Below are 21,085 nucleotides of genomic sequence, written 5' to 3'. Positions count from 1 at the left end.
TTTTATCTAGCTCTGTAGCCAGAATAATCAGGTAGTAGCTAATCTCCCAGGGGATTAAAAAGATCATCAGCCCGAATACCAACGACCGAATCCTTCTCTGCCTCGACATCATCTGACAGGGGAGTCGGCTGATCGCACTGATGTCTGCGGATTTATTCTAATGTGTCTGGGGGTCCTTAAACAAGTGCAAATGGAAAACAGAGACAAGAGCAGTGTTTTATCTCAGTCTCCCATTTCTCTGCCCCTTTCTCTACTCCTGACAATGCCACAATCAAGTTCTGCAAGTTAATTAAGGCACAGGCATGCAAATAAAACACTGGAACAATGCTCAGTGATCGAAAAAAGATGAAGAGGAGACAGATGGTTTATCAAATCATCCTATGGTGAATTTACACATACAGATATCTGACCAATTCCTATCCAATCAGCCCAAAATTCGTGTCTGCAAATGGACATTTGAAGTGAACCCATCCTGTTCTCAAACGTTGCAGATATCATTCTAGAGCTGTCCGGTCGCCTTACTGAAAGCTTGCCTACCGGGAGAAAATGAACCGGCTTTCAGTCACTGAAGAGTGCAGGCGTGGCTACAGTCAGCTGTAATCACCGCCCTGGTACTTTGATTGACAGCTCCTCTGCAGCGCATCCTTGCAGAACAAGCTGTTAATCAAAATGGTATGGAGTGCTTACAGACGTGGTTCACAGTATAATGTGTCCTCTCCGTGCTCACCCCTATGACTGAAAGTCAGCAGCTCCCGGGTAGAAATAAGTTCATTTTCCAGTAGCCGCACTTTCAGTAAGGTGGTCGGGCAGCATTGTAACACTACTAACCTACAGATTAATGCTATATCTGTAGGTAAATAGCATTTTGGGACATGACAGGTTCCCTTTAATCTGATCTCATTGGCCAGAAAATTGGTCTGACTTGCTTAAAATTCTGTCTGCCGAACACAATGATTGTAGCGTATATAAACAGATATCTGAAAGACAACCTCATCCCAAGTCACAGGAAGGCTTTATCTATGGGTGCCGATGGAGAACTTCAGATCAATTTCATTATCTGTAAGGTTGGCCAGAAATCTCAGTTGTGTAGACTGGACGATAGACAGTCATAAACCGAGCACTAAACCATGTCATGCACTATATTAAAGGGGATGTCCAGTTTATAAAAAGCCATTATCCTACACCCCATTAGGCTAACTTCAGATATCCGTGAATGGACCATGATGCATGGACTAGCGGCAAGTCTCCTGACCAAAACTTAACTCAGGAGGCCGCAGCCAGTCTGTACATCACGGTCCATACACGATATGTGAATTCGGTGTTGTAGATTCCCAACTACCGGAGAACCACCAGTTGGAGACCACGTATGTAATGCATGAAGGTGGCAGGTCCTCCATGCTCTTTTTAGCGAAACTGCCGAAACGAGGATCCTATTTATGAACGATATCTAGAAAAGCCTTTGTCTAACCAGACAAGAACAGTGGGACATCACGGGGACAGACAGTGATTAGACACAACAGTAGCTCACACACAAGAGATAAGATTGGAGGTGCCGGCTCCATACTACACCTATCTATCTCCTAGAGGCCGGGCAGAGGTGTGACCATGAAGTAATCACTATTTCTGTCTACACAAAGGGTTTCCAACCAGTGCCAATACTGCGACACGCTGGCAATTGTAGTTTCACAACCTAAGCTAACATACAATGCCTGCAACAGAAATATCTGACCCGTATATATATGTAAATATTTCTGGCATTCGTAGATCTGGTAATAAAGTAGTCATCGGGGATTTTTCTTCACTTTCTGTATATCCGTAGAAGAAAACTACAGTTGAATTGATTGACTGTTAACAGAGAAAGTAGGTCGCATTACAGACAAAAAAAGAGAAGATCAGACTACAGATTTCACGGCAACATTTGCTTTCAGTCCCATACAAGCAACTAGTATTGATGAACCACAAGACAAACAGAAACTAATAGTGGTGAAATGTGCATTCACCATGTGTATGAATGGGAATCAGGAGGGGCTCATTAGCAGAGAAATCCTAAACAACACTTTCTCATAAACCCCCCATTGCTTCACTGGAAGTTGACAGTGGACCCCCAATGATTGCTCAAACCAGGAGGTAGAAGCGCTCAGCCTCCCGTGCGGGCAAAACTGTGTAAAGCTGCACCTTACAAAGACAGCAACATATAAAAAATATTTAATGGTTTACTTCCATTTTATAGGAAGCCTCCAGACCAAATAAAGTTGTGCAGGACCTGATCGGGCAGGGCATGGTTCTCAGAGCACCAATAACAGAGTCCCTGTGCCATGCTACACCCCCTCAGGGCCCTACACCAAGTATACCAGAAATATACCAGTTTTGCCTGGGCTGCTCCTTTAAAAAACTAATGAGAAAATCCTATTTAGTCGTCTTATCTTAACCATCAGAATATGATACATATCATGCTGACAGAGTATCATGCTGACAAAAAGAGCGGGACTCGGCCGCACCTATACACCAATGTACATTTCTTCACATAGGCTCATACTAGTCTACATACAGATAAAGACATTGAGAGGTATATAACTATATATATATTACACCTACAATGACCTCCGTTCAGTTACCTGCTGAATTCCTTCCCTTACTACAAGAAGCCTCTGCCATCAAATATATTACTGCCTCCCCAATATTCCACTTGCTTCACAACAACCATGGTGACCCAAAGACCTTAGAGCAGACCCTTTGAAGTTGGTTTCTCCTTCACCTCTGGTCTCAGTGCCCCTCCCAATCCACTCCTGTGTCCTATACAACAAGGTGTAGCTTCCCCCTACGCTCTGTCCTCCTTCCCTATCCGTACCATGGTCTTCTATGAGCCTCCAGCTCTACTCTTACCACTGTTCATGGCGGCAGAAGTCATCCTGTAGTTGCCCTCGGCTTCTTCCGTCCTTCCATTAGGTCCCAACAAGCAGCATCTCCTCCCCCCTGTGAGGTACAAGGCATAACTCCTGATATACAAGCCACTGCCTGCCGGTACAGCCCTGACTATTTCCAAATACCAGCTACCAGTAAGGTGTGACAGGAGGGAGGACCTCACCTTTGCAGAAGAGCACACCTCTCAGTCTATGCTCAGGTTACAGTTAACACAATCGTGCCTGGAGAAGACAACAGGACAACCTGTGCAAATCTGTCTGATGGGACCACACTGTATAAGGTTCCTCAGCACATTGCATGGCAAAGCCACCATGGTCTATGAGACTGAACCACAAATTGTCCTTCAGCCCAATGGATGGCAATATTCACTAAGTAGAATAGTAGTAGGGCACAGGACTGTGCTATGCGTGGTTCCTCAGCCCAATGGATGAGTAAGTACTACAACAGTGGATTACAAGACTACACCATGCATGTTCCCTCAACCCGATAAAAGGCAAAAGTCACCACGTAACATAGCAATGAGGTGCAAGACTGAACCCCGCATGGTCCCCAAGTCCAATGGATGCAAAATTCACCAAGTAGTATAGCAGTGGGTCACGTGTCTGCAAAAAAAGCAAACAAGTCCAATTTGGTCAGAGTCACCAATCAAAATACAAGTCTATAGGTCCAAGAACATGAACATCACAGTTATACCATCCGTGTGTTCCCTCAGCTCAATGACTGTCAAAAGCCCTCATGTAACCTAACATTGGACCATGAAATTACATAGTCTTGAGTCCACGGCATGGCAAGTGTAGTGGTCGGCTATAAGCCTGCATTAAGCACTGTCTTCCAACCTACTGCATGGCAAAAAGTCATCCTGAAGCTTAAAAGTGGGCTATGGCACCACACCCTGCACAGTTTCTCAGCCCATTGTAAGGCGATATCAGCCACGTAGTATGAGATGGCAGAACATGTGGCTCCGCAGCCCATTGCATGGCAAAAGTCACCATGTGGTACAGCACGAAGCCAAGAAACACCACGATGTCTATAAAAGTCATGGAGACAGCAGAGAGCCAGTGCTGACACTGCGGCTTGCACCCTGCCACATTTCCTGGCTCCTTGCTACACACAGATGTCATTGACAAAGACCGCTCTCGGTCAAAACGTTAGACCATATCTGTTTTGACTCCTTGGCAGATCAGATAAATAACACTGCAGTAAAACCTACAGTCTCAATTTCTTTTGTGGTGCTGAGGTTTCCACTTCGACACTGCTTGGATAGCGCCGGCACGGGGGGTAAGTATAGATGTTTTTATTTTAACGGGGGCAAACACTCAGATTGAGAAGGGGTTGTCCGAGTAGTGGATAACCCTTTTAGTGGTAAAAATGTACACACCAATTAAACACTTATGAAAATCTGATCCAGCGCACTGATAAAAATGGTTATTTTTTTTATCACATCCGGGAAAAAAAATGGACGTCTATCTGACGGGGTACACTGTAAGATTATTGGGAACGAGAGTACCTAAGAATCCCTCATAACTGTGCAAACAGGCAGCTGTTTACCAGACGAATGAACAAAATGCTCAGGCTCATTCGGCAGCACACTGACATCGCCCTGTGTAAAGTGCTACCGAGAAAAATGATATGGGACATGGATGTGAGCTCAGGCTACTAATTAATCACCGATCAGGTTGCATGCCATCGATCGGCAGTCGGTGGTAACGGCAATCGTTTAGTGGAAGGCTCCTATACCCTTCAGCTGAAAGTTGGCTAAAACAGAAAGTTCCAACCATATTGAACAATTGTCGGCTGCCTCACCGAAATGAAGAATCGTTGACCGACTAACGTATGCTATTGTTCAAGAGCTTGATTAGGAATGATGTAGTTTTTCGGCCGATCATAAGCACTGGTTGTATTATAGGCCGATGGAGACTGAGATGCTTTTTTTTTTTACGGCCAACGAATGCTGGTTCGCCAGTCCATCTTTGTTTAATGCGTATGGGGCCTTTGTTCTTGCCCCACAGAAGTGCAGGGACTAAGCATTCGTCATGTTCTCGGTCTCTCGTTGTGATTCACGTGCTCAGTAATGTGGCTGCAAAGTCATTTCTGCTACTTCCCCTGTGATTGCACACAATGACACAGTCTCACCACGAAGCATGGGCACGACACATTGGGCCGGTAATTCCCTCTGAAGGTGGCACAGAAAATCATAGTCACAAAGGTTTCCTGTGTTAAGACAATGTTAACCCTTTGAGGGCGAATGTCAGATGAGGGTTGACTGTTGTGAACCCCACTGCTTGATGGAGTTGAGTTGAAACTGTGGGAAGATGTACCTCTGTTTTGGTAAGTGGCCAATTGTTATGCTGTACAACCCAGTTAAGTCTCTTATACATTGCAAACCCATCTGTACGTATCACAAATGAGGTGGCATGCAACAACTTTATTTTCTGTTGGCCTCCATCTGAAATCAGATATATCTGGAGGTACAAAAAAAGTCCACATAGCTCCCGATCACTGCCCACAGCCATGATTCACTACATCCAGTGATTGGCTGCAGTCGTCACACATCTGTGTCGTGAAGTCATTGTCCAGGAGGATGTCCAGAAAGAAGCATCAGAACTGGAGCTGAGGGGAATCCATAAGGTGGATTTGATTTAGTTATTTTATAAACTTTTAAGCTGTTATTTTTTTTTATTCATGGTTATAGTACCCATCCAAACAGGTTGTCCAAGAAGGATAGGTGGACTAGTATCAGATTGATGGGAATCTGGCAACTGTTATCCGGTCTCATAGGCGATGGTGGTAGTACTGGGTATCGAACCCCAGCCGATCTGATATGGATAACCATTTCTAAGGAAAGGCTATCGATATCAAAGGCCTGGAGACCCCCCTTTACTTCAGTGTGGCACTTTACAAAACAATCGGGGCCGCTTGTGAGACCTCAAAATACAATGCTTTGTTTCTAGGCAACTATTTGGGGACATTAAAAAGCACTTATATACATTAGACTAAAGTCGGGCGAACCTGGCAGCAGGGCTGTGGAGTCGGGAGTCGGAGTCGTGGAATCGGAGCCCATTTTGGTGGAGTAGGAATAAAATGGACAGACTCCGACTCCTAAAATATATAATAAATTGGGTACAGTAGTTCAATGCAGTTTGTGGGGAATATTTTTTCATAAGAATTAGGGAAAGTCATAAAATGTCCTATAAATGTCTGTCATATTCCTGATCTAAGAGTCTAGCTGAGATGAATCTGTGCTACAGTAAATTTATCACTTAAACATGAGCCATGTATGAGGGAGTCAGAGTCGTGGTGTCGGTGGCATGGAGTCGGAAGTTTGGCTTACCGACTCCACAGCCCTGCCCGGCAGTATTGGTCAAAAGTGTAATGTGTATGGGGGGCCTCCTGACTACCTCCGCAGATTTTGTAGGGGAGAGAATGCTGGGCACGGTGACATTCCAATGGCCGAACCTTTTATTCGCCCTGTAGATAAGCTGCTGACAGAGGAGTCTGGAGAAGGATCTCTCAGAGAGAGCAGAAGAGCACTCGGGCGAGCGTTCCTGTGTATAAGGGAGTTGGGGAGATAGCTGTTAGTTGTTGGCCAAAAAAATTGTTCAGCCATCGAATGTGTATGGGGGCTTACAGCAAAGACCTAGAAATTAACTGTCAGAAGTTGAATCCAGAGTCCCTCTGTCTAATCCATGACTGCACAATTCCCAGTAATAACATGGATCACGTTACTGTAACCAGAGGGATCTGGACAATCCTGTGGTGCTTATCTGACCACCATTGATCTCCAGAATAACAAAGGCCTGGCCTCTGGTCACAGACTTATCTGATGCTCCTAACACTCACAAAGCCATTCTCCAAACAGCCCTGATAAAGTCCGCAGATAACTGGGGGGTGCAGGCTGGATCCTTTGTATATAAAGTGGATACAGGGCACTGTCATGTGGGTCAGGGACTGTGGTAACTATCATCAGCATAAGTCATTGCTTACTACAAGGTTTACTTTAGATTAGCAATGATTGCAAGGACGATCATGATGGAGGAAAACACCTAATAAAAACATAGTAAGTTCACAAAAAATAAGCCAAAAAATCCACCATACACAAACTAGCCAATTTAAGGTCGCCCCCTACTAGCCGCCATGCACATCAGATAAAAATATTGAACGTACTAGCCAATCTATGGCGGGACCACCCAACCATCTAACATGTATAGGGGCCTCTTGATGGATTGAACATGTTCAATTTCAAAGCTTGTTTCTTTTGTTCTGGAAGTTGTGTCCGGCAGCTGCTTACCGCACTCTCCCTACGTAATTCACACGCATGCTCGGCTGAGCAGAGTGCAGGTACATGTGGAAGTCAAAAAGAGAGTGTGCCAGACACTTATTTAAGGTGTATGGACGCCTTTTCACTCCTTTCCTCCTTTTCAATAAGTATCCATCAAAACTCAACAGATTTCGACAGGACTAGCAGACGATCTGCTGTGTATGGGGCTTCTCGAGTCTTCCTGACAGAAGATGTCGGAAGAGGAAGGATCGAGTAGGTTCTGTTTTTTCACTTGAAGAGGTCGTCCGCTGCTTTAACATCAATGGCAGATCGGTGATGGTGCGACACCCGGCATCACCACCGATCGGACTTTGATGACCTATCCTAAGGATAGTCCATCAATGTTAAAGTAGTAGACAACCTCTTCAATAAGCCGCCGCCTGAGGCGTCTAGTAGTGGCTTTCTCCCTTCTTCCCATTCAAAACACCAGAACACTCAGCCAAATCCAGTATATGGTGGGAAAGATAGCTGTCGGCTAAATAATGGTTTTGCCAACAGTGTATGGGCCACCTTATGTGTCCTAGAAGTTCAAACATGCCTTCCTAACTGGCTGCAGCAGGAGCCTCCCCCCTCTTTGCTTTATCTGAAGTAGGACCACTGGATATCACATGTTGTGTGTGGCATTGTAGGAGTTGATCTGTAACCAGGGCTGCGGAGTCGGTAAGCCAAACCACCAACTCCAACTCCTCAATTTCCCTGACTTCCGACTCCAAGACTCCTCACTAATGATGATGTACATAAAGTGCAGCACAGATTCATCTCAACTAAAAGTCTAGATCCTTAGATCAGGAACAGAACAGACATTTTTAAAGGACATTTCATAACTTTCTCAAATTCTTATGAAAAAAATTACAGCATATACTGCATTGAGTCGTTCCACTTTATATCGACTCCACCAAAATGGACACGGACTCCGACTTCACAGCCCTATCTGTAACACCAGACCCAACCTGTGGACAGATGCAGCGCTGTTTCTGATTGAAAGCATCCATGTTTTTCTCATCCTTTATGACCATTTTACTAAGCGCTATACCAGATATGAATTCTCTTTACTGTAGGGGCCCTGGACTCTCTGTTATACAACACCTTATAGATCCCTATATAGCAGCACACAGGCTTTGTGAACAAAACTATAATATGGCTACTAAGTGGAACTCTTGATTTTGGGTCCATTTTTTTGCTCTGCGTCTTACAAGTAGAGTACTTTACTTTCATCTGCTATAGGAAGTGGTTAACTGGTAAGGAGACCCCAGGCGCTGAACTGCGGTGGGTATGGAAATGTGTGTGCTTTGTATATCCACATCCACAGATGCTGTACATTGAAGCCCTGTTTACATTCTTAAACTTATCCAGAGCAGATGTTCTTCCAGACAACGGTAGCGATCAACCTACACAAAACATCCGCCGTCATGATGGTGTCGTCTCTAATAACTGGAGCGTTACCAGTAAACCATGGCACTCCGACCTAAAGCAGTAAGACTACAACTCAAGTCATGAGACTTTCCTCGTAAAGAGCCGTAATTGGAGCTCATTGGGACCACTTTCTCCTGGCAGTGATCAGGAGGTGGGGTATGTATGATAGTTCATAGCTCCTGGTACCATTTCTGCAGCACATCTCACCAAATATAACTTTTAGGCAGCATAAAAATTTGTTCGCTGACTGTTGGCTCACCTCTGGGCATGTGATCAGGAGTGAGTGCCCATTAAATGTGTATTTACGTAAAAGGGCCTTACCGGGTTAGGCCTTGGATAAGAATTAGGTAGGGGTCACCCGAATGACAGCTATTTCACCCGAACTTCCCCACACCTGGAAATATTTGACTGAGCACTCCTGTGTTAAGAGCCGCAGCAGACTCCTCTGGAAGCCGGTTATGTCCCAGAGATATCGGACATACCAGATCCTTCTCTTCGGAGGGAGGCCCCATATACATTAGAATGATGGCCGATCTCGCTGATATTCAAGGGTTTGGCCAATGTTAAGTCTAATGGTTATGGGGGCTTTAATTCCCACCTGGGCAAGTTATCACCAATCCACTGATCACCAGGGGCCCTGAGGCTCAGAAGTGTGTGTATTTGCACTGTTAGTACTCAGCTATCTCCGGCAGTCACACCGACAATGACTGGAGCAGTGGTGCACACTGGGGCACATGTTCAATCAGTTTCATTCTAACGCTCCCCATACACAGTAGACGAAAGCGGCCAAACTTGCCGATCTCGGCGAGATGTAATTAGAAAAATAGGGAGAACTCTGTTCGGTGAGCTTCCCACAGTCGGACTCCCAGCAATCAGAAAGTTATCACCTATACTGTGCATAAGTGATAACTTGCACAGTTGGAAACAACCCTTAAGGGGGTTATCCGGGATTTAGAGCTTCTTTGACTTTGGAAGCTATGAACTTACCGACAGTTGTTGCTAACTATCAGCCTGTTCTGCCCTGCGACAATGTGTTCCGGCTCAGGCCGCAATTCCCCGGCTTCACTTAACCTCAAGTCAATAGAGCAGCTCTTTCACTTCCGCTCTCCTCTGTCGACTGGGCATCACTGCCGACATCATGCTGATTGACTATTCTGCTCCCTGCAGTTAGGCAGTGGGGAGCCGGCTGTCAATCAGCATGATGTCAGCAGTGACACCCCATCGATAGAGTAGAGCAGAAGTGAAAGAGCTGCTCTGTCAACATGACATCACTAGAAGCAGAAGAATCGCTGGTAGGTAGCAATATGTGACAGCTCTGAGCCGAAGGGATCAGCCAAAGGCAGAACAAGCAGGTAGTTAGCAACTATGGCACCTGCTGATAAGAACTTAGTCCTACAGGGGAAAAAAATCAAAATCCTGGATAACCCATTTAAATAGCAGGAATTGTCCAATTTGGGCACCAATAAAACTCCAAGCACCAGAGCTGTGGAGTCGGTAAGCCAAACCTCAGATTTCCCTGACTTCCAACTCCACAGCCCTGCCTCACTACTGAGCGTGTACATAAAGGGCAGCACAGATTTATCCCAACTAAAAGCTGAGATCCTTAGATCAGGAACAGAACAGACATTTATAGGACATTTCATAACTTTCCCAAATTCTTCTAAAAACATTTACAGAACATCCTGCATTGTACTAATGAACCCAATTTATTATATATTTTAGGAGTCGGACCCTTTTATGCCGACTCCACCAAAATGGACACCGACTCCGACTCCACAGCGCTGCCAAGCACATAAAACTAAAATCAGCCAAATCAGCAACTATTGGCAGGATCCGCTTATAGTATAATGTGTATGAGCTCCCCGAGCTGTTCGGGGAGAGAAGGAACCGGCACGTTGGATTTCCAACAGCCAATCCTTTTGTTCTCTGGGAGATAAATGAGAAAAGTCTGGCAGCGACACTCTCGTAGAGAACATGGAGCGCTCTACCAAGCTGCATGTTATATTCCTATGTATGGGGGCGATAGCTGTCGACCGAACCACAGCTTGGCCGACAGTGATCGGATGTGTATGGGGGGCTTTGGCTGCTTATGTGTATCAGACATCTCTCCATTGTAATACACAGGGAGCATAAGGATGGGTTGAGGTCTCGGCAATCATCACCCCCTCTCACTGAGGACATGACTGTATACTCAGGCGTTCTCTTGGAGTTTATTAAGGATGTGATGAAGGAATGTGAGCAGCTTATCAGCACTGTGAGGTGATATCATGAGCCCCCCACCACCCGTCAGCATTCTGGGGTTGTGGCGACAGAAAATGTTCTTGGCTGCTCCCCCGCTGATGTCACTGGGTTTTGGTCGGGGCATTGTGAGTGAGCAGAAATACAGCGTGTTCTCTGGTTATTGAGCAATGTCATGAAATCTACAGCCAAGATCCAGCGTTATTATACTAACACAAGACACATCCACAAACCATCACATAACGGACCCCCATCCAAACAACGATGGGCAGACCGCATCTCCTAAATGTGTGACTCACAGTGGTAATTAGTGTATACCCAGGGTGCGGGGATTTCCAAGCCTATGAACATGTATGTACTGTGCACAAGATACAGGCGAACAAACAGAAATCTAAATGATTCAACCCCCATTACAAATTTGGTTTATTATCAAAATGTTCAAACGTTCTGCTCTTTGCAATAAAAAAAAATCAAACATGCACAATATAAATATCTGAACACAACTAATATGATAAGAGATTTCTTTAGATTCAGCATAAAATGCCCCTTTTACTGACGACTGCAATCTGAAAATGATTCAACCCCTGAATAGAAGCCCACAGGAGAGCGAACATCTGCAAGTGGGGGGATTTCTCAAGCATCAAGGGCTTCATGACTTGCATCAGGTGGGCTTGAGATAAACCACATCAAATACCTGGACTGGCTAGGGGGTTTGTAGACTGTGACGTCTGATTGTAAGTTAGAAATATGACTAATGCTTAGAGTTGATGCAAATCTATTTGCAGGACCCAGTCCAGCTGCCAGGTGGGGCAGCCTTCCACATCCCGGAAACGGAGGGTCTTCTTTTGATTACCACCTTATCGCTGTGATGCGACGTTGCGCCAGGACTTCAAAATCAAAAGAACAGCAGCAAATGTCGGGAGATAGCAGGCAGTTCTGTGCAGCCAGAGTTCACCGGACCAGAAGCTGGACTGGGTCTTGTTCATCGATTCACATCAACTCTACTATTGCTGCTTTTAGGTGGGCCGATACTTATGGTATGAGCGTTCCTATGAATGCTCATTCCTGACTATTAGACGGGCTATACAGGCCGGCAATCACCCTATAAATAAGAATTTTGTGATGATTTTCTCTGGTTTTCTAGGCGGCACATCATTTTGTGTAAACAGGCCATGCGCTGTCGAGAACAATGATACTCTATGCGCATAGAACGATCATATTGGCGATTGTTCTGTGGGCATATTAAGTGTGGTTGACCGGTCTAAACAGGTCATTAAATAACCGCTGATTAGATTGCATGTAACCGATCGGTGTTCATTTAACAGTCACAGTGGACACGTGAAATCTATCAATAGTCAAGAGAGCGGTCCAAAAAGTTAAGATCATTGTCTTGCACAAAAAAAAGGAAAAGGACACAAAAAGATACAAAGGCACTAAATGTTCCTAGACATACAGCTAGAAACAGAGGTCACAAGCGCAGTTATGGGAGCGCTGACTATACTACCTGGATGTGGCAGAAGGAGGGAGCTGTCACCGGCTGCCATCAGGTTACTGAGGAGGCAGGTGGTCAAACACCCTCGAGTGACTGCAGAAGACCTGCAGAGTGATGTGGTGGCAGTCGTTTTTTACCATCAGTGATTTTCATGTAGGAAAAAATAAATAAATTAAGAATCTTCTTCTATCCATTAAATGTTAATCACAGACAGCACACGGACAAAATACTGATGTGATTTTCACAGACACATAGGCTTGTACGGGGAATTTTGATCCGTGACTCCAATCAATAAATGACACGTCTCTGATGTTTTTGAGGACATACGGTCCGTGAAAAATTACATACATCATTCAGGGACGTTTGAATGAGGCACATACTAAACACTGAAGGTCTCGAGGCCCGAACTGCAAGTCGTTCACCTCTACCGACCTAAATTCACTAGAAAAATTGGCTCCAATATTGTCAAAACCATATAAATAAGCCACAGAAATTGGGGATTCTGCTTTGTGGAGCGATGAAACAACACTGGGACTTATGAATCAGTGGTATGTCCGGAGTAGGGAAAATGTGGCTTGCATGGTGGTGGCTCGGCGATGGTTGCAGTGAAGCATGGCAGTGGTTGAGTGATGGTTGCAGTGAAGCATGGCGGTGGTTCAGTGATGGTTGCAGTGAAGCATGGTGGTGGTTCAGTGAAGCATGGTGGTGGTTCAGTGAAGCATGGCGGTGGTTCAGAGATGGTTGCAGTGAAGCATGGTGGTGGTTCAGTGAAGCATGGCGGTGGTTCAGAGATGGTTGCAGTGAAGCATGGCGGTGGTTGAGTGATGGTTGCAGTGAAGCATGGTGGTGGCTCGTGATGGTTGCAATGAAACATGGCTGTGGGCTAGTGATGGTTGCAATGAAGCATGGCGCTGGTTCAGTGGATGGTTGCAGTGAAGCGTGAAAGTGGTTCAGTGAAAGTTGCAGTGAAGCATGGCGGTGGTTCAGTGATGGTTACAGTAAAGCAAGGCAGTAGCTCAATGATAGTTGCAGTGAAGCATGGCGGTGGTTCAGTGATGGTTACAGTAAAGCATGGCAGTAGCTCAGTCATGGTTGCAGTGAAGCATGGCGGTGGTTTAGTGATGGTTACAGTAAAGCATGGCAGTAGCTCAGTGATGGTTGCAGTGAAGCATAGCGGTGGCTCGGTGAAGCATTGTGGAGACTTTGCTCCCTCTCGCACTGGAAACCTACAGCGTGTGGAGGACAAGACGAAGTCAATCAAGTATCAGGAAATCCTAGGACAAAAAAGTCATGTCTTCTGTGAGGAAGCTGAAGCTAGGGCGTCATTGAACTTTCCAACAGGACAATGATCTCATACATACTTGAAAGTCCACCAAGGCTTGGTTTGAGAAGTCCTGGAAGATTCTGGAGTGGTCGTCACAGTCACCTGACTTGAACCCCATAAAAAATCTTTGGTGGGATGTGAAGAAAGAGGGAGCAGCACGATAACTCAAGATTATTATTGATCTGAAAGTCTTTGCCCATGAGGATTGGGCTAATATTCCTCAGGAACACTGCCAGAAGCTGATGCCTGGTTACAATTTCACATTTGCAGGAACTCATAACAGCCAGGGGGGATCTACTAAGTATTAATGACGCTTGTCATGAAAGGGTGACTAATTTTGATTGCAACTGTAGATAGATACACAGATAGAACACATACATATATACATACAACCCTGAACACATACAGTATATATAATCACCACTGAATACATGTACAATACACACGTACATACATGTAACAAAGATACAAAGATAAACTGACACATACTTCCATGTCAACCTCTAGACGAGAATAATGAATGTTTTAAGTCACTGACAGCAAGCAGAGGTATTGAAAACGATGTGATTCTGAGTCAGAATGCTTCACAATCCACCACATTACCAAACCATCAGTATTGAGAGTGTGTGGATGGAACATTATTAAGTTCAGGAAGCGAGAATATCAGGCGCCTTCTGAGACCATGGGCTCCAAGACAGCGTGTCACGCCCTGCCCGCAGATGTCAGACACTTTCTACTAAGCTAGACCCTTGTTCCCCTAAATTCAGGAATCCATGTACATCACACAAGGTGCCCGCATCATGGCCTGACCCCCTGCGTGATGATAAGGATCTGCTCATTCTTTAGATGTGGGTGGCTCCGATAAAAGAAAATTTTCCAGGGCCAAAGACCACAAAGTTCTCTTCCAAGAGGAAAACAAGAATTTCAGATCGCAGCACAAATCCTAGCGAAACGCCACGGCCCCCCAATGAAGGAAAACACACAGTGTTATACTTGGATAGCGAGGAGAGAAGCAGGGAGCGTGATGTCCTGCTATAGAAGAGCGAGAGGTCACCAGCCAACCTCATCGTGACCCCACATAGGTACGGAGGGGTTAAATGTCCAAAGGTGAAAGAGCGACCAATGTCAGCCGAGCAAAATACTGCGACCACACAACTATCATATCCCACCCTCCATCATCATGTTACGTAATATAACTATATATATATATATATATATATATATATATACACACATATATATATATATATATATATATACACTGCTCAAAAAATAAAGGGGACACTTAAACAACAGAATATAACTCCAAGTGAATCAAACTTCTGTGAAATCAAACTGTCCACTTAGGAAGCAACACTGATTGACAATCAATTTCACATGCTGTTGTGCAAATGGAATAGACAATAGATGGAAATTATTGGCAATTATCAAGACACCCTCAATAAAGGAGTGATTCTGCAGGTGGGGACCACAGACCACATCTCACTACCAATGCTTTCTGGCTGATGTTTTGGTAACTTTTGAATGTTGGTTGTGCTTTCACACTCGTGGTAGCATGAGACGGACTCTACAACCCACAGACGTTGTTCAGGTTGTGCAGCTCATCCAGGATGGCACATCAATGCGAGCTGTGGCAAGAAGGTTTGCTGTGTCTCTCAGCGTAGTGTCCAGAGGCTGGAGGAACTACTAGGAGACAGGCCAGTACACCAGGAGACGTGGAGGGAGCCATAGGAGGGCAACAGCCCAGCAGCAGGACTGCTACCTCCGCCTTTGTGCAAGGAGGAGCACTGCTAGAGCCCTGCAAAATGTCTGTCCATAGGACAACAATCAGTCGTACACTGCACAAATCTGGCCTTTATGGAAGAGTGGCAAGAAGAAAGCCATTTCTCAAAGATATCCATAAAAAGTCTCATTTGAAGATTGCCACAAGCCACGTGGGAGACACACCAAACATGTGGAATAAGGTGCTCTGGTCAGATGAAACCAAAATCAAACTTTCTGGCCACAATGCAAAACGATGTTTGAAGTAAAAGCAACACAGCTCATCACCCTCAAAACACCATCCCCACTGTCAAACATGGTGGTGGCAGCTTCATGGTTTGGGCCTGCTTTTCTTCAGCAGGGACAGGGAAGATGGTTAAAATTGATGGGAAGATGGACGGAGCCAAATACAGGACCATTCTGGAAGAAAACTTGTTGGGAGTCTGCAAAAGACCTGAGACTGGGACGGAGATTTATCTTCCAACAAGACAATGATCCCAAACATAAAGTAAAATTTACAATGGAATGGTTCAAAAATAAACGTATCCAGGTGTTAGAATGGCCAAGTCAAAGTCCAGACCTGAATCCAATCGAGAATCTGTGGAAAGAGCTGAAAACTGCTGTTCACAAACGCCCTCCATCCAACCTCAATGAGCTCGAGCTGTTTTGCAAGGAAGAATGGGCAAGAATTTCAGCCTCTCGATGTGCAAAACTGATAGAGACATACCCAAAGCGACTTGCAGCTGTAATCGCAGCAAAAGGTGGCTCTACAAAGTATTAACTCAAGGGGGCCGAATAATATTGCACGCCCCACTTTTCAGTTTTTAATTTTTTTAAAAAGTTTAAAATATCCAATAAATTTTGTTCAATTCACGATTGTGTCCCCCTTGTTGTTGATTCTTCCCCCAAAAATTAGAATTTTATATCTCTATGTTTGAAGCCAGAAATGTGACAAAAGGTAGAAAGTTAAAGGGGACCAAATACTTTCACAAGGCACTGTATATATATTGTGAGGCAGTGACCAGGATCGTATACGAGGGACGTTATATCTCCCCCAGAATGTGTACAGAGACCTATTAAAACCATTGGAGTGCATTGCAGTCACAGGCACACCTGCGGCTGCAATGCAGGAATGAAGGTGAGCATTGACCTGGTCAGACTAACTGGCTAAGGCAGATTAAGTAAAACCCGGCAGGGCCTTCATTTCTTGGAGGAGGTCACAGGAGGCAGTGGGGCGGCCTCCTCCCTACAACCCGGGTTTTCCAGAGGCTCTTGCCACAGGTCCTTTACAACCCCTGCACTAAGGATTAGTGTTGCTCTATGTTGGAACCTGCTAGGAGCACAGCAGGAAAGCTCAGCAGGACTGAGGGTGGCTGAACCCACGCCTGGGAAGCCTCTGCACCTGTCAGGCTCTGAGCGGCCTGGCGCGGCCGTTGCCCCCGGCAACCGTTGTTTATGGACTCATGTTAACCCGGCTGCGAACCGGAGGACTTTCTGTTTACCCGTGAGTTGCTGAATTAAAGCTGTTTATGTTGAACTTGCTTGGGTCACTGCCTAAGTTACTGCATGGTGTGAACACCTCCGCCTTACAGCTTGGTGGAGAATGCGGGCATAGTGACTGAGGCATACCCCCACCGGCAGCTGCATGACCACAATCCGGCCTGCCACCTTTCAGTTCCACCCCATGGACAAAATGGAACTGTATAAGCAGCTGGTACTCACCCAGCAGCAGCAGCAAAAAACAAACGAATTGTTGCTGCAACAGATTGCTGCCTTGCGGGAGATGTCGACGGCACCAGTCCTGGAACGTCGAGAGGCCCGGGACAAGGTTCGCTCAGCGTTGAGGAATATGGGACCAGAGGACAACGTGAAAGCCTTCCTGACCATTTATGAGCGCACAGCGGAGCGGGAAAACCTACCGGCCGGCCAGTGGGCAGAAGTGGTGGCTCCGTTTCAGGTCGGCGATGCCCAAAAGGCCTACTTTCGACCTCAGTCGGGAGGACGCACAGGACTCAAAGGTGAGGTCCTTGCCCGGCTGGGGGTCAATACATACGTGAGGGCTCAGCGTGTGTTTTAGTGGGCCTATGTGGAGATCCGACCCGCCGGCTTATGACTTCCTGCAGCTGGTAAAGAGGTGGCCCCAGCCTGAGACTTTGTCTCCAGCCCAGATGGTGGAGAGGGTGGTGGTTGACAGGCTGGTTAGGACTCTGCCGGTCGCTATCCAACGTTGGGTGGGGCAAGGGGACCCCGGCACCCTCGACCAGGTGGTCAGTTTTATCGAGCGCTACTCGGCCACTCAGGACTTCATTCGAGACTCCACCCCCTCTCGGCTGTCATGCCGATCCCTGCCAACCCAGGAATCGGGAAAGGGGTCGCGTCCCTCTGCTGAGGACAGTCAGCACCGTGCCCGTACTGAAGGGGTACCCCGGAGTGAGAGTGGCAAGAGACCAGTTCCCTCACAAACTGTCATAAGGCCTAACAGTACCTCCACCCTTAGGTGCTGGCGGTGTCAGGGGCTGGGACATGTGGCTGCTAATTGTCCCCTGACTACGGAACCCATGGACTGCGGATATAGCCGCCGGGTCTCAATGTATGCACAGACAGTCTGCACGGCGAGCGCCGACCCCCGGGACAGTGAACTCCAACTATGCCAGGTACTGGTTAATGGGTACCCCACGGAGGCCCTCCTGGACTCAGGGAGCCTCGTGACTTTGGTACATGGGTCGCTGGTGGCAGGAGACAACCCCAGTGGGCGGCCAGTCGGGGTTGTGTGTATCCATGGGGACTTCCGAGAGTACCCAACTGCGGAGGTAGTTTTGTCCACGCCATGTGGAGATATAAAACATGTGGTAGGGGTGGTAAAAACTCTTCCCTATGGGACTGTGTTGGGAAGAGACTTGCCCCTGTTCTGGACTCTGTGGAAAAACAAAATCCACTCTCCCCCGGTAAAATGTATTGCAGGCGCTGTACCCGACGAACCCGAGTCAGGGGAACCTGCCGTAGGGGTGTCCAACCTAGGGATAGAGTGTGACCCCGATAGGTTTCCCTTAGAGGTGCTGGCAGGAGAGGTCGAGGAAACCCCATCGATCCCCGAGCTGGAAGTGTCCCGGGACACGTTTGGGACGGCCTAGCTACAGGATCCCACCCTGACTCGGGCATGGGAAAGGGTGTTAGAGGTAAATGGCGTAGCCCAACAGCCCGGTGCAGATACTGAATTTCCACGCATGGTAGTCAACGGTGAGTTGCTCTATAGGATAGATAAGATCAGGGACGAGGTCGTTGAACAGTTGGTAGTACCTCAGTCGTACCGGCGGGTGGTTCCAGATTTGGCACACACACACCTGCTGGGTGGACACTTAGGGGTAAAAAAAACGCAAGAACGTATCTTGCAGCGGTTCTTTTGGCCTGGGGTTTACGCGGAGGTCAAAAGGTACTGCGAATCCTGCCCCGAATGTCAGTTGACCACACCCGTCGCAAGTTTCCGTAGCCCATTGGTACCCATGCCAGTGATAGAGGTACCTTTTGAACGGATTGCAATGGACTTGGTAGGGCCCATTGTAAAATCCGCCCGTGGCCACCAACATATACTGGTGGTCGTCGACTATGCCACCCGGTACCCGGAGGCTATACCGCTACGCCACACGCTCGATCTCACCAAGGTTTACTGGCAGGTACCTCTCACAAAATCAGCAAAGGAAAAGACCGCTTTCGTAACTCCGGAGGGTCTATATCACTATGTGGTCTTACCTTTTGGGCTACATGGGGCCCCGGCTACATTCCAGAGGTTGATGGACATAGTGCTCAAGCCTCATCCGGAGTACGCGTCCACGTATCTAGATGATATTATCATCTTTAGCACCGACTGACATACGCACCTATCACAGGTACAAGCGGTGCTGGATTCTCTCAGAGCCGCGGGGTTAATGGCAAATCCAAAAAAATGTGCGATAGAGCTAGAGGAAGCCCGATATTTGGGGTATGTGATAGGCCGAGGAGCTATCAAGCCCCAAATCAATAAAGTTGAAGCCATAAAAAACTGGCCTAAACCGTCAAGTACAAAGCAGGTCAGGGCGTTCCTTGGCATCCTTGGGTATTACCGCCGGTTTATACCTAATTTTGCTGGGCGAACGGCGGCCCTGACTGATCTCTCGAAAGGGAAAAAAAATCGGTAATGGTTCGGTGGAAGCCTCAGGCAGAAGAAGCTTTTCAGTCCATGAAGTTGGCCCTGTGTGGACAGCCGGTCCTCATCAGCCCCAACTTTAAGGAAACCATCATTGTACAGACAGATGCCTCAGAGGTAGGCCTAGGGGCGATATTGTCACAAAAAATGAATGGTAAAGAGCACCCGGTCACCTACTTAAGTAAAAAACTTGTCCCGGCAGAGAAAAACTATAGCGTGGTAGAGAAGGAGTGTTTGGCTATTAAGTGAGCCTTGGAATCGCTACGTTATTATTTACTCGGGCGTCAGTTCCGCTTGGTGACGGACCTCTCACCCTTGGTATGGATGAGAAATGCCAAGAAGAGGAATGCGCGAGTCACCAGGTGGTTCCTGTCACTGCAAAATTTCAGTTTCTCTGTAGGACATCGCCCTTGGAAGTTGCAGGGAAACGCGGATGCCCTGTCCCGGGCACCCTGTATGATGGCAAATGTTCAACCCCACAAGTTTGAACAGGGGGGGGGATATGTGAGGCAGTGACCGGGATCGTATACGAGGGACGTTATATCTCCCCCAGAATGTGTACAGAGACCTATTAAAACCATTGGAGTGCATTGCAGTCACAGGCACAGCTGCGGCTGCAATGCAGGAATGAAGGTGAGCATTGACCTGGCCAGACTAACTGGCTAAGGCAGATTAAGTAAAACCCGGCAAGGCCTTCATTTCTTGGAGGAGGTCACAGGAGGCAGTGGGGCGGCCTCCTCCCTACAACCCGGGTTTTCCAGTGGCTCTTGCCACAGGTCCTTTAAAACCCCTGCACTAAGGATTAGTGTTGTTCTGTGTTGGAACCTGCTAGGAGCACAGCAGGAAAGCTCAGCAGGATTGAGGGTGGCTGAACCCACGCCTGGAAAGCCTCTGCACCTGTCAGGCTCTGAGCGGCCTGGCGCGGCCGTTGCCCCCGGCAACCGTTGTTTATGGACTCATGTTAACCCGGCTGCGAACCGGAGGACTTTCTGTTTACCCGTGAGTTGCTGAATTAAAGCTGTTTATGTTGAACTTGCTTGGGTCACTGCCTCAGTTACTGCACGCCTTACAATATATATATATATATATATATATATATATATATATGAAAAAGTTTGGGCACCCCTATTAATCTTAAGCTTAATGTTTTCTTAAAATTGGTGTTTTTGCAACAGCTACTTCAGTTTGATATATGTAATAACTGTTGGACACAGTAATGTTTCTGCCTTGAAATGAGGTTTATTGTACTAACAGAAAATGTGCAATCTGCATTCAAACAAAATTTGACAGGTGCATAAGTATGGGCACCCTTATCATTTTCTTGTTTTAAATACTCCTACCTACTTTTTACTGACTTACTAAAGCACTTTTTTTGGTTTTGTAACCTCATTGAGCTTTGATCCTCATAGCCAGGTGTATGCAATCATGAGAAAATCT

General features: G+C 46.6%; 1 protein-coding gene across 2 annotated transcripts in view; it reads right to left on the bottom strand.

Annotated features, from left to right (window-relative positions):
• The window catches only part of LPAR2 (lysophosphatidic acid receptor 2), a 48,901-nt gene that overhangs the window by 24,072 nt on the left and 3,744 nt on the right, over positions 1-21,085 (bottom strand). Inside the window, exon 1 of one of the 2 annotated variants that reach the window (XM_073654085.1) lies at positions 2,884-3,080. The exons of the other annotated variant lie outside the window; for it this stretch is intronic. Within the exon in view, the coding sequence (XP_073510186.1) occupies positions 2,884-2,908 (25 nt within the window). The 5' untranslated portion in view covers positions 2,909-3,080. Of the gene's footprint in view, positions 1-2,883; positions 3,081-21,085 lie in introns of those variants that run through there. 2 annotated transcript variants of the gene reach the window in all.

Source organism: Phyllobates terribilis, unplaced genomic scaffold (genome assembly GCF_046119375.1).
Source record: "Phyllobates terribilis strain yellow unplaced genomic scaffold, ASM4611937v1 Scaffold_11__3_contigs__length_659146591, whole genome shotgun sequence".
Lineage (NCBI taxonomy): Eukaryota > Metazoa > Chordata > Amphibia > Anura > Dendrobatidae > Phyllobates > Phyllobates terribilis.
This window is presented reverse-complemented; position numbering and strand designations above follow the sequence as displayed.